We start from the raw sequence: 27,841 nt of genomic DNA, 5'->3' as shown, positions 1-27,841 counted from the left end.
GCCAAAAGGAGCAAGATTGAGACAAACGATCTTCGGGAAAAAATCTGAAAACCAAGCAGGGAAGTTAAACACGGCGGCAGGAGTCGTCAAGGCGGTGAAGCGAAGGTGAGCGGGATGCAACAACTGGTGCCGGTTCCTTTGGCTCCGGTCGCCGGTGAGGGCCTCGGGGCGCAGGCGGGCCGACCCTGGCGGAGCGGGTTCATAGCCGACCGCCGCGAGGGCTGCCGTTGCGCCAAGGTGTGCTGGGGGATCCGGGGATCCGCGGAGCTCAGCCCGCCCACTGCTCCGGCCCGCTGCTCTCTGCCCCTTGACGTGGCGCGGACGCTCCCGTCAGCCATGTTGCCTGCGTCGGCAGTGCAGGGGCGGCTGCGTGCGTGTGGGGGACAGCCGGAGAGGCGGCGGCGGCTGGGACGTGGGGTAAAGCGAGCACGACAGGCGCCGAGGTGGGCAGGTGAGGGCGCGGGGAGCTGGGGATGTCCGACGGCGTGAACTGGGGTTTATACGGGAGAGAGTCCTTCACTAGCACTATAGTGCCAACTCTAGTCCCCGCGCTGCGTGGGTACGGGGAGTACCCCAGCTCTCGGGCCGGGGGGGCCCCGCCTGGCTGCTGGGCCAGGAGAGAGCGTGGTGGAGAGCAGCCCGCCTCGCCTCCGTGGGCTGTGGGTGCTCCCCCGCTCATCGTGGCAGCCCGAAGCTGTTCTCGGGGCCCCCCGGCCTGCCCTGAGGGGCCGAGGATGCCGCCGGCGGCTGGTCAGCACGGCCCGCGACCTCCTGGGCCCCCGAGAACGGATGCTTGTACGCCCCTTCGGAAACGGGGAGCGCCCACCCTTTCCGCCTTTTTGGAGTCCGGCTGGGGTGGTGCGAACAGCCGCAGAGAGTCTTGACCTTTGCTGGGTTTGCCGGTACTGGGGTAGGGCCGGCGGGGCACGGCCTTTGCCCAGCCGCCGCCGCACTGGGTGTAAAGAGCGGCTCATTCTAACAGGTGCTGAAGCTTTTCTGTCCTGGAGCTCCTCTGTATCCCGTCGTCGTGCCACTGCCAGGGGCTGACAAGTGTCTTGCGGTATAGGTAAAAATAGACAAAAATTGTGTTTAAGCAGGCCTTGCTGCATTTGAATATAGTTTTGTTCTTTTTTTTTTTTAATTTATGTAAGTTATTGCATACACTGACTGTGTTTTAAAAAACCCCGCTCTCCTCATTGAACAAAACTGAGTTTGGAGGATGTGTGTGTCAGGTTTGTAGGATGTCTGTGTTTGAGTGAAAATGAAATTCTTATGTTATCAGTCTGACAGTTTCCAGTTGCTTTAGGTAAGTACTAAGTCATTCTTGGTTGAATTCCTTCTTGAAGCTGAGATAGATTTGTATGTGAAATGCTGAAATAAAGCTTTACTGTTAATCTCTTTTGGTTTAGTAGAGTGTTAGTGCATAATAAACAGAAAAGAGGAGGTTTGGTGTATGGAAAGTACACAGTTAGCTGCATTGATTTATTGGTATTTAAATACATGGTCATATGAGAGAATTTCATCCATCTGTGCTGGAACTCTTACGCTGCAGAGAGAAATGTTTGTGTATGCTTCCAAAGATTTGTGGATATTATTTTGGTGATGTTCTATATTGGGACATGTTTACATGTGGTGTATAAATGTTTAAAGGTTCTGTAACAAAGGCAGAGCTTTTAGAATAATCTGTTTTGAAGAAATTATCGTTACTGTTTGCAGTTGCTTCTAGAAGCATTTAAAAATAATGACATTTCCAAGTAGTGTATTTCAAAACCATTTCTTCACTTACAGGATAGCTTTCTGAATGGTATATTGAACATGTTTGATATGTGTGATGGTTAGAAGGCCCTAACTGTACTCTTGCATCTGGTCAGAGTAATTAGATTAATAGTATTACTTACCTGCGAATCAAGCCTTCATAGTCAGGCATAGTCAGCCCATGACACTTTCTGCGATTCAGGTGTGGCTTCTTTGTGTGACACAGTAAGATTGCCCTGGTGCAGGGATGCAAGGCGTATTCAGCCTTAGTAGTGGGAGGAAGCAAGCCAGGAAGGACTGCTGGTCTTCTCTGGATCCTATTCTTTACCAAAGCTAAAGCAGTGAAGTCTGGACATGGGAGCTGTTACTCTTCAGCTGTACTGAAAATCACTTCTCTGGTTTTCTGAGGCTGGCAATACGTATTTTGTGGCATTCAGGTGTATGAAGTTTGGAATGCAGCCTGTAAGTCAGGAGGATTTGGTGTTCTGATTTGATGTTGTACATCACCACACCTGTCTTAGAAAATGTGTCCACATAGCTATAATGAAACTGAAGGTAGCTTGTCAGATGGTGAGTTTCACATTTGATGAATGATGAAATATGTAAGTGTTATAGACTCTTGGAAAGGAAGAAAAGGATTGAAGAAAAGAAAATCTGATTATTAGCAGGTTCTGCCTTCTGAATAGGAAATACATTACTAGAAAGTAATGGTATTTATAACTCAGTGAGTCCAACAAATAATTTAAGTACATGCATGCATTTTATTAGTCACTGCACACTGGTGTTTGTACGTTGCTCTCTGAAGAGCACTGAGTGGTAAAAGTCATGTCCGTGTAAGCCATATCAAATGTAGCTAGAGTAAAATGTGGAGAAAAGACTTTAAAGCCCAGTACAGAAAATGGGAGTTTACATTGCATGGAAATGGAGTTGGTGAACTTTGTAGCAGATGCCTATGGAATGGCTGACATGGCCTTTAAATTGCAATTTTCTCTCTCTTCTTGGGAGGTAATTTTTTAAGGAAGAAATTTTTCAGTTTATAGCTGAGATAGTTGCCTCGTGCAAATTGTTGTATCGATACACCGTTTCTTGGAGATAATGTTCCGTTACCTTTTCTACTGATGGATTTTGATTTACTAGGAGATATTACGGGGAAGCATGCAACAGGTAGTCAGGAACAGTGTATATATAGCTGAAGGGTTTCTGGCTTGGGGAGAGGCAGCATGCTTCTGACTGACTTTACCAGATGCTCACAGGTTCCTGTTGAACTTTTCAAATGTGTCTGTGTTCCTCAGTGCTCCAGTTTCTGAGTAACAGAAGGTGAATGTTTTGAAAGCCCTTGGTCAGTGCCCAAAGTGGTAAATTTGAGTTCATACAATTGTTCCAAGGCATGTCTTGGTAGGTAATGTAGTGGAATATGATGCTTGTATTTCTTCAAGAGTTATATGCTATCAGTGCTGTAGGGATGCCCTCTTTTGGAATACTGAGTTGTTCCTTTACACTCAGTATGTAGGCCACACCATGAGTTAGCAAAAAAGTGGTTAGAAGACTTAGCAAAAGACATAAGAGAAATACTTAGGAGAAATACTTTTTGCTCATTGATTTTTAAAATAAGGTAGAGGATTAAATAGTTTGCAGGAATAAATGATCCTTGAGTAATGAACAGAATTAATAACTAAACACATTAATGAAAATCCTTAAAGCAGTGTGTATTTTTTTTTTTGGTAAGCAAGTCTATTTTTATAGTGTTAGTGTACAGCATATTCTGTACTCTGACCTACCTAGAATGATTGCTCTAGTTAAAATATGCCTTACCTGAGTTTGTTGCTGAAGTCAAGAAGTAATCAGGAAATTAACTACTTTAACATTATATTTAATTTGCATTGTATCAGATATTTGTTACTTCAAAGAGGTTGCTGAATCTGAGGAGTCTTAATTTCTTTTAGTTTTGCTTTAGGATTCTGTGCATTGCTTTTAGGATTTAAGAAGCACTCCTCCATGTTTATTGTTTGTAACTCAGATATAGTATTTGAATGTGTGACTGTCATTAAGCCCATTCAGTGTTTAGTGGTTAAAACTGAACATTCTGCTGATGGTTAATCTTTCTATTTTAGTGATAAACAAAGAAGTTTACCATGACAACCTTCCTGGAATTTATCCAGCAGAATGAGGACAGAGATGGAGTTAGATTCAGCTGGAATGTTTGGCCTTCAAGTCGTCTTGAAGCCACAAGAATGGTGGTCCCAGTGGCTGCCCTCTTCACGCCACTGAAGGAACGGCCGGACTTGCCTCCTATTCAGTATGAGCCAGTTTTGTGCAGTAGGACCACGTGTCGAGCTGTTCTGAATCCATTATGGTAAGTCTAACACCTGTGATACGTCATACAGTCTTTAGAATAGTGCCAGTTAAACTATGCAAAAGATCCGGTGTTTGTAAGTTCAAATATTCCTCACACGAGTGTGCAGCACAGACTTCCACGTGTTTGAAGTTTCTGCTTGTAGATTTGCATACTTAACATACACACTTCAAATGTAGCTTTCCATGTCACTGGTGTCTTCAATGTACTTCATTTAGTAAATGGTTAAGTATGTAATTTTTCTGGCATTACACATCATGCAAGGTAATACACTCCTGCATTTTGACTCTAGAAAATTAATTGGGTTAAAAGTTACTAGGCTATATCTTTTTAAGAGATGGATCCTGATACAGTTTAATATTCAACTATTATTAAACTGTATTTATTACTGACCTTAGTTCATTTGTAGGCCAAAGCAGATTAGCTGCTTTAGTTTACCAGAACAGGAGCTGAAAAATGTGATTGATAGATAGATCAGAAGTAGACATGAGAGTGCTCTAAAAGCTGATTAAGCTACAGGGTGATGATAACAGAAGCACAAATGATTGTAGACTAGTCATGGATAAGTTCAGACTGGAAGCAGAGGAAATTTTTCCTGTATCATTCCAATCATAGAAGTATGGAATTTCTGTAGTGGAGTTTGATACGTATGGGAAAGGTACTGAGTGATAGTGAGAAATTAGACATGATGGAGAAGGTCCTGTATGTAAAACAAACTCAGTTTTGTGAACAACTTGTCCCTGCTTGGGAGAAAAGACAATTTCAAAGATCGTGTTTCAATATTAAACAGAGACAGTGGCTGATTATTCTGGAAGTCTGACTTAGTGGAAGCTAAGTTTTTCAGAAGCTTTGTCTTGTATTGAGGGATGAAAGAAAAATAATGGAAAGACAAAGCTGTAAAGGGTCAGTCAGATCCCTGACATTACAGTGAGCTGTGTACATTTTTCCTGTATCATGTATGCAAGCCCTGAGTGGATTTTTTCCTTTTTTTTTTTTTTTCCCAAGCTATGCTTAGGGACTCAATTTGTGGGGACCCTTTGAAGCCTGTGTAACACATTGTATTGAGCAGATAATCTGCAGCCCCTGAGATGGGTATAGCTCATTTGATCTCAATAGAGCTGTGTTGTGTTTGCAGCATGCTGGGCTTTATCCAAAGGTTTAATGATACTTTAAAAATTAGACTTAGGCCCTGTAGACAGGGGAAGATATGATAACAAGAAGTGTACATTGAAAAACATGTGAAGTTTACTTTCCCTTAAGATGTGAGTAGGATTTTGTAAGACATCTGCATGACATACAGATTCAAATTGGATTTTTTTATTTTAATTATCTGCATACTGATAAAACTGTAGGTAAAAGGAGGTAGACTTAATTGAAAAAAAAAAAACAAAACAAAACAATTATTTTCACAGAAGAGAGAGCTTTTAAGTTGGACCTTATTTTTTCAGGCCATAATGTATATCCAGGATAGTCTCATATTCTGGCACCTAATAGGCATAGGCTGAGAAAGCAGAAAAATGCAAAGGTGAAGTGAGTTAAAATGATTTGCCTAAACCCATGCAGAGCACCTCTAATAAAGGTACTGAGTCTATATTTTAGATTTCTTATTTGCTTCTTTTCCTTGAATACAATTCTTCCTCTTTAAAGTCACTGATTTGCCTGATCTGGCTGCGTAAGACTACAGTTAGTTTGAATTTGCAGTGTGACTGTTGAGGAGAAAGTGTGTTAGGAGAGTGTATTCTTGGGTCAGCAGAGGAAAATGAATTGTTCATGCTGTATAAACTTTTCCTTTTGTATTTTTATAGCCAAGTGGATTATCGAGCAAAACTCTGGGCTTGTAACTTTTGTTATCAGAGAAATCAGGTAAGAGAGTGAAGCATTCAGGATATAGAAAATCTTTTGTATAAGGTAAAAGTGAAAATCCTAATTTTTCAAGTTGTGGTAGCAAACTGAAATTTACAGCATGAGAGTGCAGCTACATGTTCAGAGATTACATTGATTTTTTTTTTTTTTAATGATGGCAATAGTGAACATCTGTTGCAAAAGAAAGTAGTCCATGTGTAATGTTTTGTAGAAGTTGTACTCTTTTTTTGTTTGTTTGTTTATATTTAATTCCTGTGTTTTTATTTGCAGTTTCCTCCTACCTATGCTGGCATATCTGAAATGAATCAGCCAGCTGAACTTTTGCCTCAGTTCTCCAGTATTGAATATGTAGTACAGGTAAAATCATTAAATAAAATCTTTAGCATCTATAGCCTTCCAATATACAAAAAGAATTAATTTCAATTTTATTTCTTCACTGCATTTTAATGACCATGAGTCTGTATGTGCTTGTTAGTTGTTTGGAAAGGGAACCCAAAACTTCTTAAAAGATCACAAATGAAAGTGGTTGAAACAAACCAAACCAAACCCCAAACCAAAACAATATCAAACAAAAAAAAAAAAACAAAAACAAAAAAAAAAAAAAAAAAAAAGAAGGGAGGGAGGGGAGGAAGAGTGAGGGAGATGTCCTAAAGACAAGATTTCCGTTATTTACCTGTTTATGTACCAGGAATTTAATTGTTTGTGCCAGGGTTCTGCTTACTGCTGTTGCAAGCTCAAATGATTTCAGTTCAGATTTGGCCTACTGTTGGTTCATCTGTCATTAATCATTTGAATTTAAGTTTGGTTTTGAATGATTATGAGTGAGTTCTAGTTACAGCTGGTTTAAAGAAAGCACCTATATTCAGTTCAGGTGTTTGAAATTTAATGGTCATCCTTGAATAGAATAGAAATTAAAAAAGGGACCTAAAACCCCAAGTAACAAACATTCACAATTGCAAATGTTATTTCTGAATTACATTTTGGAGGATTAAAATTGGTAAGGCTTCAGTGAGACACTCAGGTTAATTGAAGAATGAACAGTCAACAGAATTTCTACTTTTTTGCCAACTTTGTAATGGCAAACTAAAGGGGATATTTGCTCATGGTTCTTTGGAAAGAATACAAAGAACTGATGATCTCTAAAACTATGAGGTGAAATGCCACAGAATGTCATCAACTTGGAGTATTTTATGATTGTGAATAGTTTTGTAACTATTCTTTTTTCACTTGGAGCAATGAAATCTCCTTGCATCTATAAAGACTTATGTAGATTTGTATAGTTGGCATATGCTTCAAAACTCTCATGATGTCCTGGAAGGATTTTTTTTTCTTCTGTAGTAAGCTTTTCATTTTTGTGCAGAGTTCCTTATGGTAGGGGTTTCATTCCCCTTTAGCCCTGGATACTGATTGCTCCTTGAGAGAGAGATAGGTTAGATGGAACATTGACAGTATTGGTATGGTTAAAATGGAAACTTTTGCAAAGTGTACTTTTTTAAGTTTTGCTCCTGTCAATACTGCAAGGTTCGTTTCTCATGTGATTTTTATTTTTGTTTCTGAAGCGTGGTCCTCAGATGCCATTGATATTTCTTTATGTTGTGGACACATGCATGGAAGATGAAGACTTGCAAGCTCTGAAGGAATCCATGCAAATGTCTCTTAGTCTTCTGCCACCAACTGCATTAGTAGGTCTCATTACCTTTGGTCGGATGGTGCAGGTTCATGAGCTTGGCTGTGAAGGAATATCCAAAAGTTATGTCTTCAGAGGAACGAAGGATCTATCTGCAAAACAGCTTCAGGTAACACAAAAGCAAGCAAAAGGAATCATCAAGGTGATGATGGATGAAGAACTTCAGATAGCTTGTAAACAAATTTTGTAATAAAATCTTATGTATTTGACTACAGGAAATGCTAGGGCTCACAAAAGTAGCTGTTTCACAAGTTGGTCGGGGTCCTCAAGTGCAGCAGCCACCACCTTCTAACAGGTAATGTGCTTAAAACTTCTAGACCACACACCTTGACTACATTGATTTACTGGAAAATTTATATTTTATGACAATCAACTGACAGTCAACCCTTTTGATCAGACAAAAATTTGCTAGGAGAATAATGTTTATAGCCTGTTTCTTTCCTGCTGTTTGTGCCTGGAAGAAAAGTGATAGTAAAAACACCTGCATCATGCTTTGGAAATGTTCTGAGAACACATTATGTAGTCAGATTATAAATCTGTAAATAATGATGCTTGTGTTGGTTGTTCTGCTGGAAAGTGTTAATAGCTGCTGAAGTGTTAATGCTTTTATTTCTTATGGGTATATCCAGTTCTGCCTTCGTTTTTTTCCTTCTCTTCCACTCCCCTTCCCTTCTGTCTCTCATTTGGAAATTGTGAGTTTGTGTGTGATTTTCCTTTAATATGCCATTGTGGCATAGAAGAAATTGGTGAAGTAAGAAAGAGAGGGATTTTTACAGTCTCCGTCTGCGAATGCATCTGTTTGTTGGAAGGCAGTCTGTAGCAGAGAGCATGAAAAATTCTTCTTCATCAATGTCTTCTTCCTGGCTTTGATTTTGACTGAAGTAGTGAAACATGAGTTTCTTTTTGAGACTCATAAGTTATCATCTGATCTGTTTTTTTTGACTGGGTAGGAGTCTTTCTGGATAGTGGCAATATCTCAAGTCAGCAAGATTTTGTTTTACAGGCTGTTTGCTGAACTACTTAAGCTGAGTGTGATGTGTGTGTAGTAATACCAAACTCTCTTATCTTGATGAGGCAGAGACATTGCTCTGAACCCAGACTAGGATCAGGAATTAAATATTCCTAATGTATGTCAAATATATTGCTGATATGCAACTGATTGAATGTTTATTTAACAATTTGCATATAAAGGATCCGGACAAGGAGATCGAGTGTACCCTCAGTGAGGTTGCTGACGATGCTAAGTTGGGAGGGAGTGTTGATCTGCTTGAGGATAGGAAGGCTCTGCAGAGGAATCTGGATAGGCTGGATTGATGAGCTGAGGCCAGTGGTATGAGATTCAGCAAGGCCAACCTCTAGGTCCTGCATTTTGGTTCCCACAACCACATGCAACAGTACAGGTTGAAGGAAGAATGGCTGGAAAGCTGCCAGTAGTGAAAGACCCAGGAGTATTGATTGACAGCTGACTGAAGATGAGCCAGCAGTGTGCCCAGATGGCAGAGAAGGCCAACAGTGTCCTACCCTCTATCAGGAATAGCATGACAAGCAGGAATAGGGAAGTGATTGCTGCCCTGTACTCATCACTGGTGAGGCCACACCGTGAGTACTGTGGTCAGTTTTGGGGCCCTTGCTGCAAGAAACACGTTAAGGTTCTGGATTGGGTCCAGAGAAGGCAATAAAGCTGGTGAAGGGTCTGGAGAACAGTTCTTATGAGGTAACTGGGGTTGTTTAGTGTGGAGCAAAGGAGACTGAAAGGAGACCTTACTGCTCTCTACAACTCCCTGAACGGAGATTGTAGTGAGGTGGGTGTTGGTGTCTTCTCTCTAGTAACAAGTGATAGGATGAGAGGAAATGACTTCATGTTGTAATGCTGGAGGTTTAGGTTTGATGTTAGAAAAAGGTTCTTCTTTGAAAGGGTTAATAAACACTGGAATAAGCTACCCAGGGAGGTGGTTGAATCTCCATTGCAGGAAGTGTTGAAAAGACACATAGCTGTGGTGCTGAGGGACATGATTTAGCACAAGACTTGACTGGTAGAGTTAGCTAGTGGTTGGACTTGATGATCTTTTCTAACTGAAATGAGTCTATGATTCTAAGCTAATTCCATGTATTTGTTTACAGATTTTTGCAACCAGTGCAGAAAATTGATATGAATCTTACTGATCTTTTGGGTGAATTGCAACGGGATCCTTGGCCTGTTCCACAAGGAAAACGGCCCTTACGTTCTTCTGGAGTGGCTCTTTCTATAGCTGTAGGACTCCTGGAGGTAATAGCTTTAATTACAGTTAATCATAGGGGTTTACTTATTTTTATGAGGCAAAATTAGGACTTCGAATTAACGGCAGATTTTAGTTTAGGGAAGGAAAGAACACAGTTACTGTTGGAATCCTACCAATGTGATAAATACCCACATAGCTATTTCTTTTGTTCAATTTGCAGCAAAGCCTGATGGTTTTTATTTGTCTTTTTATTTTCTGCAGTGCACTTTCCCTAATACTGGTGCACGTATAATGATGTTCATCGGGGGACCAGCTACGCAAGGACCTGGCATGGTTGTAGGAGATGAATTGAAATTACCTATAAGATCATGGCATGACATTGAAAAAGACAATGCTAAATATGTTAAAAAGGGTACTAAGGTAAGAGGTGATCCTGAGGTGTATATACCAGTAATTAAATATTTACAGTGCCTGGAATTTCTGCAGATATTTCAGTATATTGAGTTAGGACTTCGTCTGGCTCATGTTAAGATTTTTCCAAGCATTTCTCTGGTTTATGTCAGAAAAGGTTTATGTAACTAAATGGTTTAACTAGAGTAAGGCTGTCTGCTTCTAAGACAGCTGTTCAAAACAGTCCCTGTAGTTGGGGGAGGTTTAGGGAGTGGGATTTAGGTATATTTCATTTCATTGTAAATGTACCTTGGGCTGGTGAACTGCATCAAAAATCTGTTGAAGTCATTTTAACAGACTATAATGGGAGCTTAAACAATAAGCTTGGTCATGGGCACCTGACATGATAGATCTTTGAGATTAGAGAGGTAAATTCAGTTGTCTGTGTTGGATCTAGTACTCAATGCAAAATTTAAGAAGAAAAATCAAGATAATTTCCTAGTTTAAGTAGCAGCCAGTGGTCTGTCTAGTGCGAGTCAGGTTCTCAGATGTTCAGAAATAAATCCCAAGTGTTGAAAATTCCACTCTTAATTTCAACTTCTTTTAGCTTATATTAGAATATGATGCAATAATGTTGTTGAAAAATGTTAGGAATTTAAGATTTAATATGAAGGTGAGGAGAATTCGTGTCATAAATTGCTATGAACTGTATTTTCATCTTGGATTCAGCATTTTGAAGCCCTGGCTAATCGGGCTGCAACAAATGGTCATGTTATTGATATATATGCATGTGCATTGGATCAGACTGGTCTTCTGGAGATGAAGTGTTGTCCAAACTACACTGGGTATGTGCCTATTCATTTTTAAATAGTATATGATGATGCAGGGGTTTTTGGTTGGGTTTGGGTTTTTTTTGGGTGTTTTTTTTTTTTTAATGGTAATGATAGGAAGCACTTACCAAAAAAGGTTTTGCCACTTCAAAACAAACAATCCTCCCCTATCCCCCCAAACCCCAACAGTGCACAAACCCTCCGTGATACATTGTGATGGTTGCATTTGTACTGGACGCTTGGAATTTCTCAGCCTCTGACAAATTTGTTGTCATATTGGTGGGTTGAATCAGAAGGGGATTTGCTGTTTTTCTTTTAAACAGGCAATTTAATCCTATGCAATGTTGCTATTTTTTGGTGCCTGTGTATGTAAGCTGCAGGTTTCAATAAAGATAAGGACCTGTCATCCTTTTTGTTGCTGTTCAGAGCAGTACAAACCCTTGTGTTACTCTGTCTTGTTTATGCCCTTCTGTTTATGCCCTGCTGTTGCTCTCATAGGTTTAACTGTTGTGACTATCAGGTACATCCATTGCTCTTGATTTTTGCTCCCTCTATCCAGTTCTACATTTCAGACATTTTCTTCTATTCCCTCCAGCTTGTCTTGCCTTCAGTTCATTTTAATATGATCAAGGCAAGCCCTAGTATTTCTCAATGAAACCACTCCCTTGTGTTCTTTCCCTGTGGATGACAACCTGACCCTTCCTGTTAGCAGATCTGCAGTTTGGGATAGCTTCTGACTCATAGTTCATGTGCCCAGTATCTAATTCATTTTGTATGTCCTGGCAATCTTTCCTCTGTATTTTTTCAAAGGCTATATTTTTTTTCTGAAAATTTTTTCTACATTCATAATATTTTATCTTTACCTTTATCATCACCTGCTTTACATACCATTTGATTTTTTTAGGTTAGATGTCTGTATCCAGTGTAGATTTTTTTTTTTTTTTTTTGCCAAGCTAATCTTTCTTGCCTGCTACTGCTAGCTCTGTCAATACCAACCTCATGTAAAATTATCAGTCTAATAACTGGTGTTCTGTGGGTAACAGTTGCCTGTCAATATCTTCATATGACAGAGGATACTAAACATAGGCTAATATCTAGGCATACCAAGGATCCACAGAATCACAGAGTCAGCCGGGTTGGAAGAGACCTCTAAGATCATGAAGTCCAACTGATCACCCAACCCTAACTAATCAACTAGACCATGGCACTAAGTACCTCATCCAGTCTTTTCTTAAACACATCCAGGGACAGTGACCCCACCACCTCCCTGGGAAGCCCATTCCAATGGGAAATCTCTCTTTCTGTAAATAACTTCTTTCTAAGATCAAGCCTAAACTTCCCCCTGCACAGCTTAAGACTGTGTCCTCTTGTTCTGTTGCTGGTTGCCTGGGAGAATGAGAGACAGAGCTGCTGTTTGTGGTAGATACTTGGCACTGAGTATCAAGCTACCTTGACCATGCTAATCACTGCTGGATTGCTTTTTTTCAGAGTGTTGTGTATAGCCTTTATTTGGGAATTTCCACTGCTGTGGAGCTTCAAATTTATGACTTTACCTGCACGTTTAACTCCTATTGCTTTTCTGCATCAAACTCAAGCTGTATTTTTCTATGTACTACAGTGTAGTTTTGCTTTCTCTCTGCTCTCGTGACTCACTTTGCCCTGCTTGCCCACCAAAACTAGCCTTAATATATAGTCTTGTTTATTTCTCCTACAGCTGTTCCTATTTTCTGATTACATCCTGCATACAGGGAGGAGTTTCTAATTGTGCCTGTGTCTATTTTCTTCTGTCTTTGAGCATCTACCTGGAAACTTACATAACTTGTTTTGGGTGTAGTGTTTAACCTACTAAGGTATTTTAATAACATGATATTAACAAATCTGGATTAATAAAATCTGGATTGATAAAACTAATACCTCCCATTACTATTTCCTAAATGTAGTGCATGATATTTCATGGTAAGTGGCAAGTGTTTCAGTTACATCCACAGAATATTGCTAAGCATAAAAATGAATTATGCTTCATGAGCATCGATTTCAGCCTGAAATAATAAGTGAACTGCACAAAAATAAAATGAAGTGGAAATAAGTCTGGAATATTGAATATTGGAATTAAGCTGACCTGGCATGACAAAGTTATGAGAGATTCGTAGTGTTGAAGTCCAGTGTAGAATTTTCCTAGTGACAGATTTCATTATAATCACAGTGACCTTAAGATGCTGATGGGGCAAGAAAAAATTAAAAAAATTAATTCTATCATTGTAGCAAAATATTAATTTAATGATAGTCCATTTTAAGAGGGCAGAAATGTGCCTCGCAATGAATTGTCTTTAGTTTTAGTCTCTAATAGAAATAAGCTATATAAATTATTGCTGAATTATTGCTTAGTAAGCAATCTATTTTAACTGGACAGTTGTGTTTCTTTTGTTGTTTTTGTTGTCTAGAGGCTACATGGTAATGGGAGACTCTTTCAATACATCTTTATTCAAGCAAACCTTTCAGAGAGTATTCACAAAAGATATGCAAGGCCAATTTAAAATGGGATTTGGTGGCACATTAGAAATAAAGGTAAGAATACAAAAATGTAGTATGTTAGTGAAACACTGGAACAGGGTGGCTACAAACTGTGGCATCTTTCTCCTATAAGGAATTTTTAGGAATATGCTAAAGTAATGTGCTAAGGTTTATAAATAACAGCACCTTTTCTCCATGATTCAATTTATGTTCATGCTGTTGTTCCAGATGTACTAATTGATACAGCAAACATATGTAATTAAGTGTAGAAAGTGAGCATGTGAAAAGTTTCTCTAAATTTATCAAGCATCATTCTATATATAATATTTCTTAAAGGCATCAAGAGTCTGATATGCATTAAGGTTTTCTTTAACTAATGATAAAATAAGAAGGAATTCCTCTTAGTGTGGCATGTTAATGTATGTTTTTCTTCTGAATATGAAGACTTCAAGGGAAGTAAAGATTTCTGGAGCCATTGGACCCTGTGTCTCTCTCAACTCTAAAGGACCTTGTGTCTCTGAAAATGTGAGTAAAGTTTGCTGAAAATGAAGGTAATAAACTACTGTGAAAGACCAGAATTTAGGATTTCTCGATTTGAAGAGAGTCTTCAACTTTTCCATAAATGGAACAAATAGTTTCACTTTTTATCAATTTTAAATTAATGCATACAATGGCTGGTGGTTTGTTTTTTTTTTTTTTTTTGCTAAGCTTCTGTTCACTGATAGATTACGTTCAAGTTGTATTAGGCCTTGCAGATCCCTTGTAACGTGTTTAGTTTTGTCCACTGAGTGGTTGCTTTAAAATAAATTGTTACAGAGAAGTTACATGCTGCCTTATCAGAAACCAAGTAGAAAGGGAGTTAATGTGCTTTATTATTAAAATCAGAGCTGTGTTCTTTTATCTAAAGGGAACCATCAAAATACTTTGTTTAGAAAGACTGAGAGAACAGGATACAAGGCCATTAGACCCTGGAAATATCCCCCTTTATGATTTGTGTAGCTGTGTCACCAAAGGCACATTTCATTAATTGATTAGAATATCTAACTATTCCAAGTTGCTGAAGTAACTCCTTTAAATGTACATCAGACTTAAATAATCACTTATTTTCTTATCAGATAATGCTACTACAGCTTAATTTTGGATTTGATTAATGATCAACAATTCCTGCAAGGAACCAAAATATCTTACATTTTGAAAAGTCTCACTTCTGTTCCTAACAGTCTTCATGATAGATGACTTTCCTGTGTTAGAGTACTTACAAATGTTTTAATCAAACATTTTTCATATCTAAATTTGTCTTATATTTAGGATTGCATCTTTTTGAGCTAAAAATCTCAATATAACCAGTGTTTTTTTTCTTGGTGGTGTGGTTCAGATTTTATTTCATCACCTGAAGGACTTCATGTTTTACAATGAAAGTTTTGCTTATTTAAGCTATGTATCTAAATCATAGGAGGTAATAGACAATTTAATTGTGAACTCATGTCTGTTGCCTTGCAATTATGACTAATTTCTATTTCAAGAACCTTTTTGTTGTTTGAATTAAAATATTTGAGGTAAAACGTGAATAAAATTTATAGGTGCATGCGGCTTGTTTGAAGTAACTTTATTCTAGCCATAATGCTTTTAACAGTGAACACAAGCACAGTGACTGTATCTCCAGTATAATTATCCTTGAATCTTTTGTTTGGTTTCACTGAGCCCATTATGGGTGGCAGATTGTTTTAATTGGTTCCCTTGGGCATTTATGTTGTTTGGATGAGGAAAAGGAATTGTCTCTTGAAATGCATCACTCTCTGCGTACAGTTATCTTGTTAGTTGAAACTATGTAGCTACATATTAAATACTGTGTAAGCAATCTATTTGAAGTTCTGCTTAGTTTTGCCTTAGAGTCATTCCACTCTTAAATGTGCTTCTTACTTCTCTTGGGCCTCTTTAAGCAAAGTCTAGTCCTTTTTCCTCTTTCTGAACGGCGCTTTCAAATGCCATTCAATTTCAAATGCCATCTCTTTGCATCTGTAATGTTTTAATCTTTCGCAACTGTCTTTTTTTATCTACCCCAATTCTTCCACTGCTGCAGTTTCGAAAGAGCTTTGTCTGAGACTGTCAGAGTGAGCAGGGAGAAAACTTAGGACAGAGTAGTTGTAAACAATTACCTATAGCCAGATGTACTTCACAAACAAAGTAATACTACTTCTGTTTTGTAAAAGTATTATAAAATCTTTCTACAGGAGATTGGAACAGGTGGTACTTGTCAGTGGAAGATTTGTGGACTTAATCCTACTACAACACTTGCACTGTACTTTGAGGTGGTCAACCAGGTAATAAATATTTGTCTACTTGTCAATTTTTTTTGTCAGTAATTTTATTTTGTGAGACTGCTGAAGCACTAGTTTTGTATAGTTCCTTCAAGCACAGGAGCAAGGATACAAATGATACTCAGCCTGGTAAAAGCACCAGGCAATACGTTTACAGAACTTGAGCTGCACGTTCCAAATACTTGTATTATTTTCTAGTAATTAGTTGATACATTTTCAAATTACACTGTAAAATCTTGAGATTCCTTTTATTTTTCTTCCTCCTGTACTTAGCACAACGCTCCCATTCCTCAAGGAGGACGTGGTGCAATCCAGTTCGTGACTCAGTACCAGCATTCCAGTGGCCAGAGACGTATCAGAGTGACCACAGTTGCCAGAAAGTATGCTTGACTTGTGGTGAATCAGTTTTGAAAAAGCAGGCTATATTTATTTGCTTTTTAATCTTTAGATTTTGTAAACAAGCTATTGTTCTGGGATATGCAGTGCCACAGGTGGTGAAGGCATGATCATACCCTTGAGACAGTTGCACCTCTCTTGTTCTGTAGGCTGTATCTTTTCTTGAGAGATTGCAGTGGCTGCATAATGATGTTGTGGGAGTGCTCTGAAGTCATCCAAGTGATTTCAGATTAAGAGGAACATTTGAGTAAAATTTTATGGTCTAAATTGAAGAGATAGTCAGACTTGGAGAATGGCAAAGATCATAATTTAACTCCATAGTGCCAACTGCAGTTCAGGGGAGCTCCTCCATCTATAACCTTTACCTGCACCTTCCTTGGCTCAATTTACTTGGCAGCTTTAGAAAGCGATGTTTCATATTATACAGGCATTTTTTCAATATCCAGTGACATTTTCTTTAATCTGAAGGAGATTATTGGTTGGTTAATTTGATGGAAAATAGTCTTTATCAAAAAAAAATCATTGCCCTTACTGTTGATATAAATGTCTTTTTAACTTACACTACTTACATTAGTAAAATCTTCTTGGCAGCTGATACAAGGACGGATAGAAAATTCACCTTGTAAATTGAAAAGAATAAGCAAGGTGCACAGGAAGGCTGTTAGTGTGAGAATGTACTGTTAGATTAATGGACAGTGTGTTCTGCCCCTTTCATAATTTATGTTTTTTAAATAACTGTTTTATAAGTGGCTTATTTTATTTCACTGGTTGCATAGCAACTGTGCAAATCAGGGACATTTCTAATTAGAGACTGGTTAGCTGAGAGGCTGCTCATTTACATGCAGTAGATTTTTTTTTTGAAACTCCAGCATGAGTTTATGAAACTGCTAACACTGCTTTCTTTGCCTTATGAAGGGCTATTTTGAGATTGAACATCTTTTCTTCCACCATGGTGCAAATAAAGTGTGTTTTTTCTCTCTTCCAGCTGGGCAGATGCACAGACCCAGATTCAAAACATTGCTGCATCTTTTGACCAGGAAGCTGCTGCAATTCTCATGGCTAGATTGGCAGTGTATAGGGCAGAGACAGAAGAGGGGCCTGATGTGCTTAGGTGGCTGGACAGACAACTTATAAGACTGGTAAAAAGGACTATATTAAAAGAGTCAGATTGGGATTTTTGTCTCCAGACATAATTCTTAAATGGCTACCATTCAGTGATTGTTTCTTCAAAAACAAACCAAAATTAAATTGAGTGCTGCATTTCAACAAGTGGGTATCCAGGATTAACTAAGGTTTTGGTTTTTTTTATTTTAAATGGGAAAATAGCAGATTTGGGTTTAGTTTGTTTTTTAATGTTTCCTCAGTTTTCAGCAGTTGGTAACTGCCAACAATTGAGAGAAATTGTAGTATGAGATTGGCAGCAAATAAAGATTAGCAGAAATTCTCTACTTTCTGCTGCCTCTAATGGATATTATAGAATGACAGGATAGCAGGGGTTGGAAAAGGACCTTTAAGAGAGAGTTTAGTGCAACCCTTCTGCTAAAAAGCAAGTTAACCTAGAGCAGGCTGTCCAGGACCATGCCCAGGCAGGTTTTGAGTATCTCTGGTGAAGGAGACTCCACAACCCCTCTGGGCAGCCTGATCCAGTGTTCTTTTTACCCTCAAAGTAAAGTTCTTTTTTGTGTTTAGATGAAAGTTCTCTCCAGTTTGTGCCTGTTGCCCCTTTTCCTATTACTGGGCACCATAAGAAAGAGTTTGGCCCAATCGTCTTGCCCCCCCACCCTTTAGGTATTGATCAGCATTGAGAAGATCCCTTCTCAGTAGTCTCCAGGCTAAACAGATTCAGGTGTCTAAGCCATTCCTCATAAGAGAGATGCTGTTGTGTGATAACATTGTAGATGAAATAGTGAAACAAAACCAAAAGAGAATTCAAATATCTAGAAAGCTGTATAGAATTTCTTTATTTTTAGGAGTTCAATTTTCTGTGGGTTTGGTGGTTTTTTTGTTTTGCTTTTTTGTGGTTTAAAAAAATTTTATTTCTTCGAAGTAGCTTTTAATAATTCTAAACGTGCCCTCTAGTGTTTTTGCTAGGTTTTTGTTTGCTTGCAAAGCTGTAAGCACGTCAGATTGTGTGTCTTAGAAACAAGCACAGTAATGGTGTGATTGAGCAAGTATGTTTCTTAATTAAGATAAATTTTCCTTTTACTCCAGTGTCAGAAATTTGGAGAATATCATAAAGATGATCCAAGCTCTTTCAGATTTTCAGAAACGTTTTCACTTTACCCACAGGTGAGTAGGATGAAGGTGTCTCTCTAAAGGATAAATAGAGAATGCTTAGTGAAGCAAGAAAAGACAACTAGCAGAGTAAAATAAAGCTTTACATTGAATACCAGAGTGAAAAGACCCCCTGCTCCCAGGTGTTGCCTGGCATGTGACATTCATCAAATCACTTCTACTGCCTGTGCTGCTGTGTCCCATTTTTCCCTCTGTTCTTATAGATAAACTTCCTCTAACTATGTATGGGGTTTTTTCCTCCTATAATGGAATCTTCATCTTACCTGAGGCTGTAGTTCAGATAACAACACTCTTAGTTTATTTCAAGGGCAGTTTTCATGAAGAAATTCAGAAAACGGGAGAGAAGATAGAGTTTTAGTTTGTTGTTTCCTGTATAATACTGACCTGAAAGAATCACTTCTCTGGTGAAGTGAACTTGAAATAATCACAGGTTATTGAACTTGAGCATATTAAACATTGAACAATTTCTTTGCTAATATTCTGTTCTGATAAATTTCTCCATTCTTACTGCTCTGGATATGTTGCTTTTGGACTCTTCATAGGCTTCCATGGTATTTCTGTTTGAGTTCTCAATCTATCAGTCTGTCTCAAGGTGTTAAGTGTTGTGGGGATATTGTTTCAGCAGTGACAAGATTTGCTTTTTCCATTTTACAAACGAAGTTTGGGTTTGCTGTGGTTAATGTTCTTTTTTTCTCTTCCTATCTTGTGCATTTAAGCATGGCAACCTCCCTCATAGGAACAGTAAAACTTACAGTAAGGGAAGGATTTGACAATATTCAGTCGCATACTATTTATGAGAAGAAGAAATAATACATTTCTCTCAATTCAGAGCTGCTTTGTAGATTTGTCCATTCTGATCTCTGTCTTGCTCTCATAAGCATATAAAAAAACTGATAAAGCTGCACATGAAAGTTAGAAACATGAAACAACTTGGAATTCAATTTTGTTGTGGCATTGGTCTCATGTAGTCTGTGGAAAACATTACTCTCATTGTACAGCTCTTCTTTTTACCTGTCAAAGTTCAAACAAATGTTTTTCTTTGTTTTGCAGTTTATGTTTCACTTGAGAAGATCTCCTTTCTTACAAGTTTTTAACAACAGTCCAGATGAGAGCTCCTACTATCGTCATCATTTCATGCGTCAAGATCTAACTCAGTCGCTTATCATGGTCCAGCCAATCCTTTATGCCTACTCTTTCAATGGCCCTCCAGAGGTATCATTTTATATAACATAATAGTAGGTTAAAAGGTGCTGTTTTGAGGGAGACGATTGTTGTTCTCACTGTTACATGTTATTAAATGGGTTGTTTTACAATTTATTGCTTGAGAAAGAACACTTATTTAACATAGAGCATACTATGGACAAGGCATATCAAAATTCTGATGTAGCATAGTCTTGAGAACAAGTTGTCTTGTGAAGAGGTGATGTTTTAAACTAAGGAATGGTACTTTTTTTGTAAGGTTTTAAGAGCTGTAGGAGTTTTGCTTTTGTTTTTATGGTGCCAGAATGTAAACATCCAACGAAAATGTGATTTGAAAATATACTTTTTCTGGAGCATTTGGAAGAAAAGCTTGGGCCTTTCTTCGTGTGTTTGTATTTAGTTTTGTCTTTTGATGTTGTTGTTTTTCTTCCTCCCTCCCGCTTTTTTTTAAATCCCAAAGGTACAGAATCCCCTCTATCTTAATGCCCTCCTCCAAAGTTTCTAATTTTGATGTGTTCACTATTATGTATAGATTTTGTACAGAGCCTTCCAGCTGACCTTATTGTGGCACATTCTGTATATACCTAAAATAAAGCTGGGGAAAGAACTGTAAGACAAGAGACAACAAAAGTAGTCTGATAGATAAGAGAGAGTGAGAAAAAAACAGTGAAGTGAAAGTAAACATAGTAGGCAAAGATCTTGGTAGGTTGGGATTCTAACTTCTGTTAGCATTTTTTCCTTCTGTTAGCTTTTGTTAAAATTATATCATGGGGATAGAGGAGAAAAAAAGGCTTAAGGGTGGAGTTTAAAGTAATGAGGTAGCTTGTGAAGAGCTGCTCACAGTTATAAGATCATTCTTTCATGTATGAGTAAATCACATGGGTGATGCAAAGTGGAAGCATGATGGAGTTGATACCTCATAATATTTTTTTTTTTAAATATTATTCTTTGAATAGTTACAATTTTGGGTATCCCTAATAAGATTGACCCAATGAAATCATATGGTACTGATGCAGTTAAATCAAACAGTGCTAATGTAGTGTCCCTGCCCTTAGAAAGATGCATTAAAAGTTAAATATTACATCAGATTTCATAAATTATGAGTGTTTACTATATACAGTGTGTATAGTATTTACTATGCACAGTAATAATAGCTAGGACAAGAAAAAAAACAATGAACAACCCCTAAGTCTTGTAGTAGAATAACTACTGAATCTTTATACACTGAAATACCATTCTAATTAATGGCATTTTGTAGGTAAATGTGGGGGTACTTAAAAGACTAGAAAAGTGCATAATAATGAAAGAGGTTTCAGCTTTTGAATATTATTTTTCGTTTTTATTACTTTCCTGAAGTTATATATCCAGAATTAATCTGGATGACTTCATAATGAGGTGGTATTGGTTGCAGATGTATGACATGAAAACAGACAGATATGGAGGTTTAGTAAGTGATGAAAAAGTTCCTGAGATTCAGTGATTCAAGAAGCTGGTAGTGCCCTTTGATTGCTCAATTCTGCTTCAGTTGGTAAATTTAATTTATTTTTAAATCATAGCCTGTTCTCCTGGATAGCAGCAGCATCTTACCAGATCGCATTCTCCTTATGGACACCTTTTTCCAGATTCTTATTTATCATGGAGAGGTAAGATTTGTCCTTTCTTACTTAAATAGTCTTTTTTCTGTAGGGGTGTTACATTATGAAAGTCAAGCACATCCCAGTTCAAGCCAGGAATCCAAGTCTCTGGGTTGGAGTGCAGATGAGTGGGTTGCATGGCAGGTACAGGCATGGCTGCAATGTAGCTCAGACTGGAGCCAAGAATGAGAGCCTCAGCTTAAAACTTTTTCCAAGCAAAGAAGAAGGGGGTTAAACCTGCTGAGGGTTTCTTCAGGTCTTTCCTAACAACAGCCTGTATCAGTGAGCTGGAGCTGACTGTGATCAGTAAGCTTCATTTGTAGAAAGCTGAAAGGCTGTGCTGCAGGCCCTGAAAGATAAATATTAATATACATGCTGATTTCTTTCGTGACATAAACATGCAGAGTAGAGAACTCTATATAGTGTCCTTGACCTTATGAGCTAAATGTTTAGCATACAAAGAATGACAACAAAAAGGAAGCACAGATGGACCCCACATTGGAGAGTTTGAAAGTAATCTGTTATGTTACTTGCACATCTGGGCATTTAAATATTGACTTCCATTCTAAAGGGCAGAAAGGGATGAGTGATAGAAAATAGATGAGCATTGGCACATCCTTCTCTGTGTAAGAAAGATTGGTGAATCACTTCTAAACTTCTTTCTTCCCTCTGTTCCCAGACCATAGCTCAGTGGCGTAAGTCAGGTTACCAGGATATGCCAGAATATGAAAACTTCCACCACTTGCTACAAGCTCCAATAGATGATGCCCAAGAAATTCTCCATTCCAGATTTCCAATGCCCAGATATATTGATACAGAGCATGGAGGAAGCCAGGTATGGTGAAACAAAAATTACATGATTGTAGAAGTGATGTGTTAATAATGTCACGGGATTCTTTTAGTAGTAAACATGCATTTCTGTGCTGGAGTTGACATAAATTAAGGGTGAATATTTTGAATTTTCAAGCTTTTGCAGAGCCATATATTTAATAATAGCTTTTTGTCCAGTTGGTGAATCCTTTTTTTTTATTAGCATTTTTACCGTATGGACTTGGACTCTCGGATTCCTGTGTGAGATCATAGAATCATAGAATGGTCCAGGCCAGAAGGGACTTCCAAAGGTCATCTAGTCCAACCTCTCTGCAGTCATCCTCAACAAGACCAAGTTGCCCAGGGCATCTCCAGAGAAGGGACCTCAACCACCTCCCTGGGCAACTTGTTCCAGTGTTCCACCACCCTCACAGTAAAGCACTTCTTCCTGATATCCAATCTAAATCTGCCCTTCTCCAATTTGAAGCCATTGCCCCTTGTCCCCTTGTACACAGTCTCTCTCCATCCTTTCTGTAGGCCCCCTTCAGGTACTGTAAGGCTGCTATTAGGTCTCCCTGGAGCCTCCTCTTCTCCAGGCTGAACAACCCCAACTCCCCCAGCCTGTCCTTGTAGCAGAGGTGCTCCAATCCCATGGTCATTTTTGTGGCAGGACAAAAAAAGATAGCACTTGTCAGAGTCTCTGTACCAATACCTGAATTATTCTTTTTTGTTACTTTCTTCAAACTTACTAATTAATATCTTACTGGTATTAACATTTGCTTTACTAGTGGTTAGATAAAAACAAAAGCTGACTTTCTGCTTCATTGAAAAGTTGTTAGCAGTTCTGTATTACAGCTATGGGATCCAGGTAGTGGCTTATAGTGCTACTTGCTCTTCCGAACAGATATCTGTGCATGTTTTTACCTCCAAAGAGTAGAAATGACATGTTTCATGCACATGTACATTTTGTTTCTGAGCACAACAATCTTCTGCTTGATAAGATTAATTGATTGCTTGTGTTTTGTGTTTTAAAGGCTCGTTTCCTGCTTTCAAAAGTAAATCCCTCTCAGACTCATAACAATATGTATGCATGGGGACAGGTGAGTACGCATGCTGATGAAACTTTTTCCCTGTTTCAGAAACCAAATGACACATTGTGTACATACAAGTGAAAATGCCAAGCTTTAAAACTGAAGAAGAAATGCAGAAGAAATTGCAAATGTTAAAAGAAATGCATTTCACTTCTTCAGATACAAGTGATCTGGTTTGGTATTTGAAGCCTCTGCTAGGCTGTTTTTGTCCCTAGCCATCTTTCTTGGACAGATACCTTCAAATTGCATAGAATGAGGACGCATAAAGACTAAGGGGCCTTTGTGCAATAGTGGAAATAAATTTTGAAGTTGTAAGCATGAACTGAAAAGTACATTAGTATTTAAGTACACTAGTATTTTTGTGCCAGGGTTTTTGTGGCTTGGATAACCAGGAATCAATTTTTCAGGTCTTGTCTTTAGCAAAGAAGTTACCTAAGAGTTCAAAAGTCCTGTTTGTGGAGCAGCTTGTGTTCTTGAGTGTTGCATCCTAGTACCATCTTCTCCTTCCATGTGGGAAGGAAGAGTAACACTGCTGTGGGTGAATGCCAGTAGAGTGCCATTTTCTCATGAAAATATAATAACATCAGTTACACATTAATTGTACTTTCAGAGTACTAAAGAGCATACAGTCTTCAAGTGACAAAGTTGTAGCAATTTCCTGGCACTGATTTTTGTCAGTGAGTTTTATTAGGTTACCAGAATTAGTTCCAGGGTAACATAAGAAGTAGTTTGTTAATCTCCCCAGTCACATTGCAGCCTATGTGCTCAACATAGTATCTTCCTGTGTTTGCAGGGGGGGTTGAAAACAAACTTGAACCAAGTACAAATAGTGACATGAGGAGTGCAGATCTTGGGAGAAAGTTCTAAACTGGATTGGTTTTGCTTGTTTTGTTCATGAGTTTCATGGATTATTTAATGTAATTTTTGTGCATAACTGAAAAGCTACAAAAAATTTGTTAGTCTACAGTGACCTGAAGAGGGCACCCACACACTGCTGAAACCATGTTTCAGGAGGTGCTGAATTGACTAGTTGTGGGTTTTAATATTGTAAGGAAAGTTTTTTTTAAAAACTTTAACAGGTGGATGCTTTATATAGCATAGAAAATGTTTCAGATAATGGTAAACTTTTCATACAGCTCTGTTGTGTTGGTTATTCTTTGAGGATAGAGTTGAAATTTTTCGATTATATTGGATATGACATATATTTGAGAATCACTCTATTTTCAGCCCTTTAAAAATACATTTTATATATATTTATATATATTAAAAATATATTTAGTATATAAAAATATATATTATATGTGTATATATACACATGTTTTTTTTTGGTCTTGGTGACTATGGGGAATTTGCCATTGGGAAAAAAAAAAAAAAAAAAAAGAAGAGATCAGTGGCACAAATCTTATCAAATTCCCAACTAGCTGTCACCAAATTGCTGTTAATTAAATTAAAATTCTCATTGTGTTTCTTAAATAAAAATTTTGAATCAACAGAAAATAAAACTTAAGGTGGTCTGCAAAAAATTGAAGCAAGTTCTCATGTACTTTTCATGCTTGTACATTGTGACCTTGCTAGTTTTCACTTTATGCCCCAGTAAATAAAATGCTCTGCTACTATACCTACTAGAATAAAGGGTTCCCAGTCTTCACAGGAAAGCTGCTGCTGCTAATGGTAGCAGTGGTGACAGCAGCTGCCTATGTGCATGTGTTGGAGGAGGTTTTCAGCTTCAGAAATAAGAGTCTGTGCATTGGCTTTAATGCACTGGTTTACCACCAGCAGTCATCATGAGGGATCTCTTTTCTTGAGGGTCTATCAACTCCTCTGGTGGTTCATTTACTGGAGAGTGACACAAACTGGCAAATCATATCCTGCCCTAGAATTAAACTATTTGCAATTTTCTTGTGAATTCTTAAACAAAAGAGCTCAGGCTTACGTTTGGCAGGCTTGGAAGTAGAACATCCTTTACTCTCATCTTGCTACCATCAGCTGATATATAATTTAGTGGGGATTCCTTGAGAGTGGCTGTGTATTGTGTGAAGTGTTTTGTGGTGATCTAAGAACTATTATTGCTTGTGGATTTGTCCCTTGAGCATTAGCTGAGCACTGGTTTTGGCCAGTTCTACACATCTTAGTTAAGGCTTTTTGTCCTACGCATCTTAGTTAAGGCTATTTTTGTCTGAATTCAGAGAGCTCTGATTTCACTTAGAAGTACAGAGGCTTAGTACTTTGAAAAGGTTGGATTTTTGAGATTTGCAGGATTTCTTCCTATATTTGTAAATTGAAGCAATGGCAGATTGGTTTCAAAGGACTTGAGAGTTCCTGTGGAACATTTGCGGAGTTGTTTAAAAATAGTAATTAAAAGATGACAATCTTTAACTTCTTGGATTTGTGAAAATTACATCTGAGGTCAAAAAATAAATTGCAAAAAATCCACCCAAAAGGGTGTTTGTAATCTTTTGTGATTTGATTTTGTATGGCATGACCTTCAGATATTGGTTTTAGTATTTCTCTGAAGATCCACAAAGCTGTAGGAGAGAATTGGCTCCATTTTCCTTGAGAGAAAGATCATTGACCTCTACTTGATGTCAAATCAGCCTCTTAGTGGCTTTGTTTCCTCCTTTCACCATTTTTGATATGTGTGAGCATCACTGGCAAATGCTGATTTGTTAGTTGTATCACTTGCGCATTTCTGTTTCTCTCACCTTTGTCTGCTCCACCAAGGTAGGGATGATACAGGAACTGTGGCATCAAGTTTTACTTGCTGTTAAAAATGTGTAAGTTAGTATTTGACAGCTGTCAAAAACTCTTGAGTTCTGTATGGTTGATGCAGATATCTTGCTATACTGTAGCTCACTCTGTGTGGACTAATGTGGAAGAGAGTGTAGCTGTATTTCATGCTTGAATTTATGTAAACAGGAAAATTGATGTAAATGTACAATCTGCTGGGTTGTCAGAGGATTTCAGCTTCTAAGATCTTTCTAAATCAATACAGTGTTTATTTAATGGAAAATATTGTGCCTTAAAATGCTTTTTCTTCACAATCAGTATAATTGGTTCTCATTGTTTCCTTTTATTTTATAGGAGTCTGGAGCACCCATTCTTACTGATGATGTCAGCCTGCAAGTATTTATGGATCATCTGAAGAAACTTGCTGTCTCTAGTGCTGCCTGAGATTCTGCAGTGCATTAAAAGCCCAGATAAGCTGTGGCCATATTTCAGCATTTTCTCCTTTACCCTTTTTCATGTCTCTCTTGACAGAATGCTCTGATGTGCACAAGCTGCCTGACTAGATGTAAAAGAGTGTTTTCAAAGAAAAGCTTTTGTTATCAGCAAATGCTGTAATGTGAACTGCAGTTTGTAAAAATGACAGGTAATAGATTAAGTTATAATTAGAGGAAAAAGGACAGTCATTTTGATTACTGTGTTGCTATAATTACTTTGAGATAATTTATAACAACTTTTGAGATGTGATTTCAGTTCCCATTTTAAATGGTTGAGATTGATTCTGCTGTGCACTACAAAGGCACATTGAACAATAAAGGAAATCTTTGGTGATGTTGGGCTTTCCAGACTGCCATGTGATTACTTTTGCTTACTTGATTGGAGCACAAAGTGAACAAAGAAACAACAAAAAGCATATAAAACTAGTATTAACTTAGTCTTTTGACCTAGACTGCCAAGCTTTTCTTCCTGCAGAGATGTTTTTGTCTGTGTTCATAGGAGTATTTAATTTCCCTTAGTTGATTCTTGGCAAAGAGATGTGTTTTTTTTTTTAAATTCTCCATAAAGAATTTGAAACGGAAAAAGTAAAAAAATCTGTTATTGCACAAAACTGAATTTCACATGTTGTATTTTTGACAGAAATACCTGTTGCCAAACGCATTAACAGATGAATATGCTCAAAAGTTGAGACTTAGCTTGAGCTAAGAAGATACCCTACACTACCAAAAAATGAACTAAGAGTGCAGCCTTGATTTTTGTCTTGGCAAATATACTTAAATTTATATCTACCTTTTTTATTATTGCCTTATAATGTTATTGCACTAAGGCATGACACTGCACATCTGCTTTTTGTTTCTTGCATCCTTTTTGTTACGAATTCAACAGGCTATAGTGGTTGTTGAAACAGTATTACATAAATATGATGTAATTGATTTGATATTTAGCTCTTACTTGATTTTTTTTTTTTGGGGTGTATAAATTGGTAGGCTTTCCCATTTACTCATTGAAGTTTACACATAAAACATGTTTACATAGGCAATATGACATTTTGATAAGTAAATATGTGAAATGTGGTAGTGGACAATAAAAAATTGTGCCAAGTCCAAAGGAAGAGAGTTTTGTCATAGGAAATTCAATCATATACTGGGGTGATAAGCATGAAGGTTTTTTTTGTGTTACCTGAAAATTCTCAAAAACTTGATTAAATCATTTGCTCTTAATTTCTTTGATCTACATGAGATGACATACTTTTGTCTTGGTACAAATA

The 27,841-nt window shown here is 37.9% G+C and overlaps 1 protein-coding gene across 1 annotated transcript; it reads left to right on the top strand.

Moving 5' to 3' along the window:
• The first annotated feature begins 429 nt into the window (after nucleotides 1–429).
• On the top strand, nucleotides 430–27,841 carry SEC23A (SEC23 homolog A, COPII coat complex component). The gene is made up of 21 exons (XM_054400778.1): nucleotides 430–451; nucleotides 983–1,066; nucleotides 3,867–4,108; nucleotides 5,914–5,971; nucleotides 6,242–6,328; nucleotides 7,531–7,767; nucleotides 7,874–7,953; nucleotides 9,780–9,924; nucleotides 10,139–10,297; nucleotides 10,997–11,112; nucleotides 13,539–13,662; nucleotides 14,053–14,133; nucleotides 15,840–15,929; nucleotides 16,200–16,306; nucleotides 17,308–17,461; nucleotides 18,534–18,611; nucleotides 19,668–19,829; nucleotides 21,374–21,460; nucleotides 22,131–22,286; nucleotides 23,296–23,361; nucleotides 26,434–27,841. The coding sequence occupies exons 3-21, from the start codon at nucleotides 3,888–3,890 to the stop codon at nucleotides 26,521–26,523; spliced, it is 2,298 nt and encodes a 765-aa protein (XP_054256753.1). The 5' UTR covers nucleotides 430–451; nucleotides 983–1,066; nucleotides 3,867–3,887; the 3' UTR covers nucleotides 26,524–27,841.

This window comes from Indicator indicator, chromosome 4 (genome assembly GCF_027791375.1).
Source record: "Indicator indicator isolate 239-I01 chromosome 4, UM_Iind_1.1, whole genome shotgun sequence".
In the NCBI taxonomy this organism is placed as follows: domain Eukaryota; kingdom Metazoa; phylum Chordata; class Aves; order Piciformes; family Indicatoridae; genus Indicator; species Indicator indicator.
The sequence above is the reverse complement of the archived record's forward strand: the minus strand, read 5'-3'. Positions and strand labels throughout refer to the sequence as shown.

Excerpts from the sequence above, each read along its gene's own strand:
- SEC23A (XM_054400778.1), top strand. The coding sequence starts at position 3,888 with ATGACAACCTTCCTGGAATTTATCCAGCAGAATGAGGACAGAGATGGA. Across the intron at positions 16,307-17,307 it reads GTGACCACAGTTGCCAGAAA|CTGGGCAGATGCACAGACCC; the intron begins GTATGCTTGACT and ends TCTCTCTTCCAG. Across the intron at positions 22,287-23,295 it reads CAGAGCATGGAGGAAGCCAG|GCTCGTTTCCTGCTTTCAAA; the intron begins GTATGGTGAAAC and ends TGTGTTTTAAAG.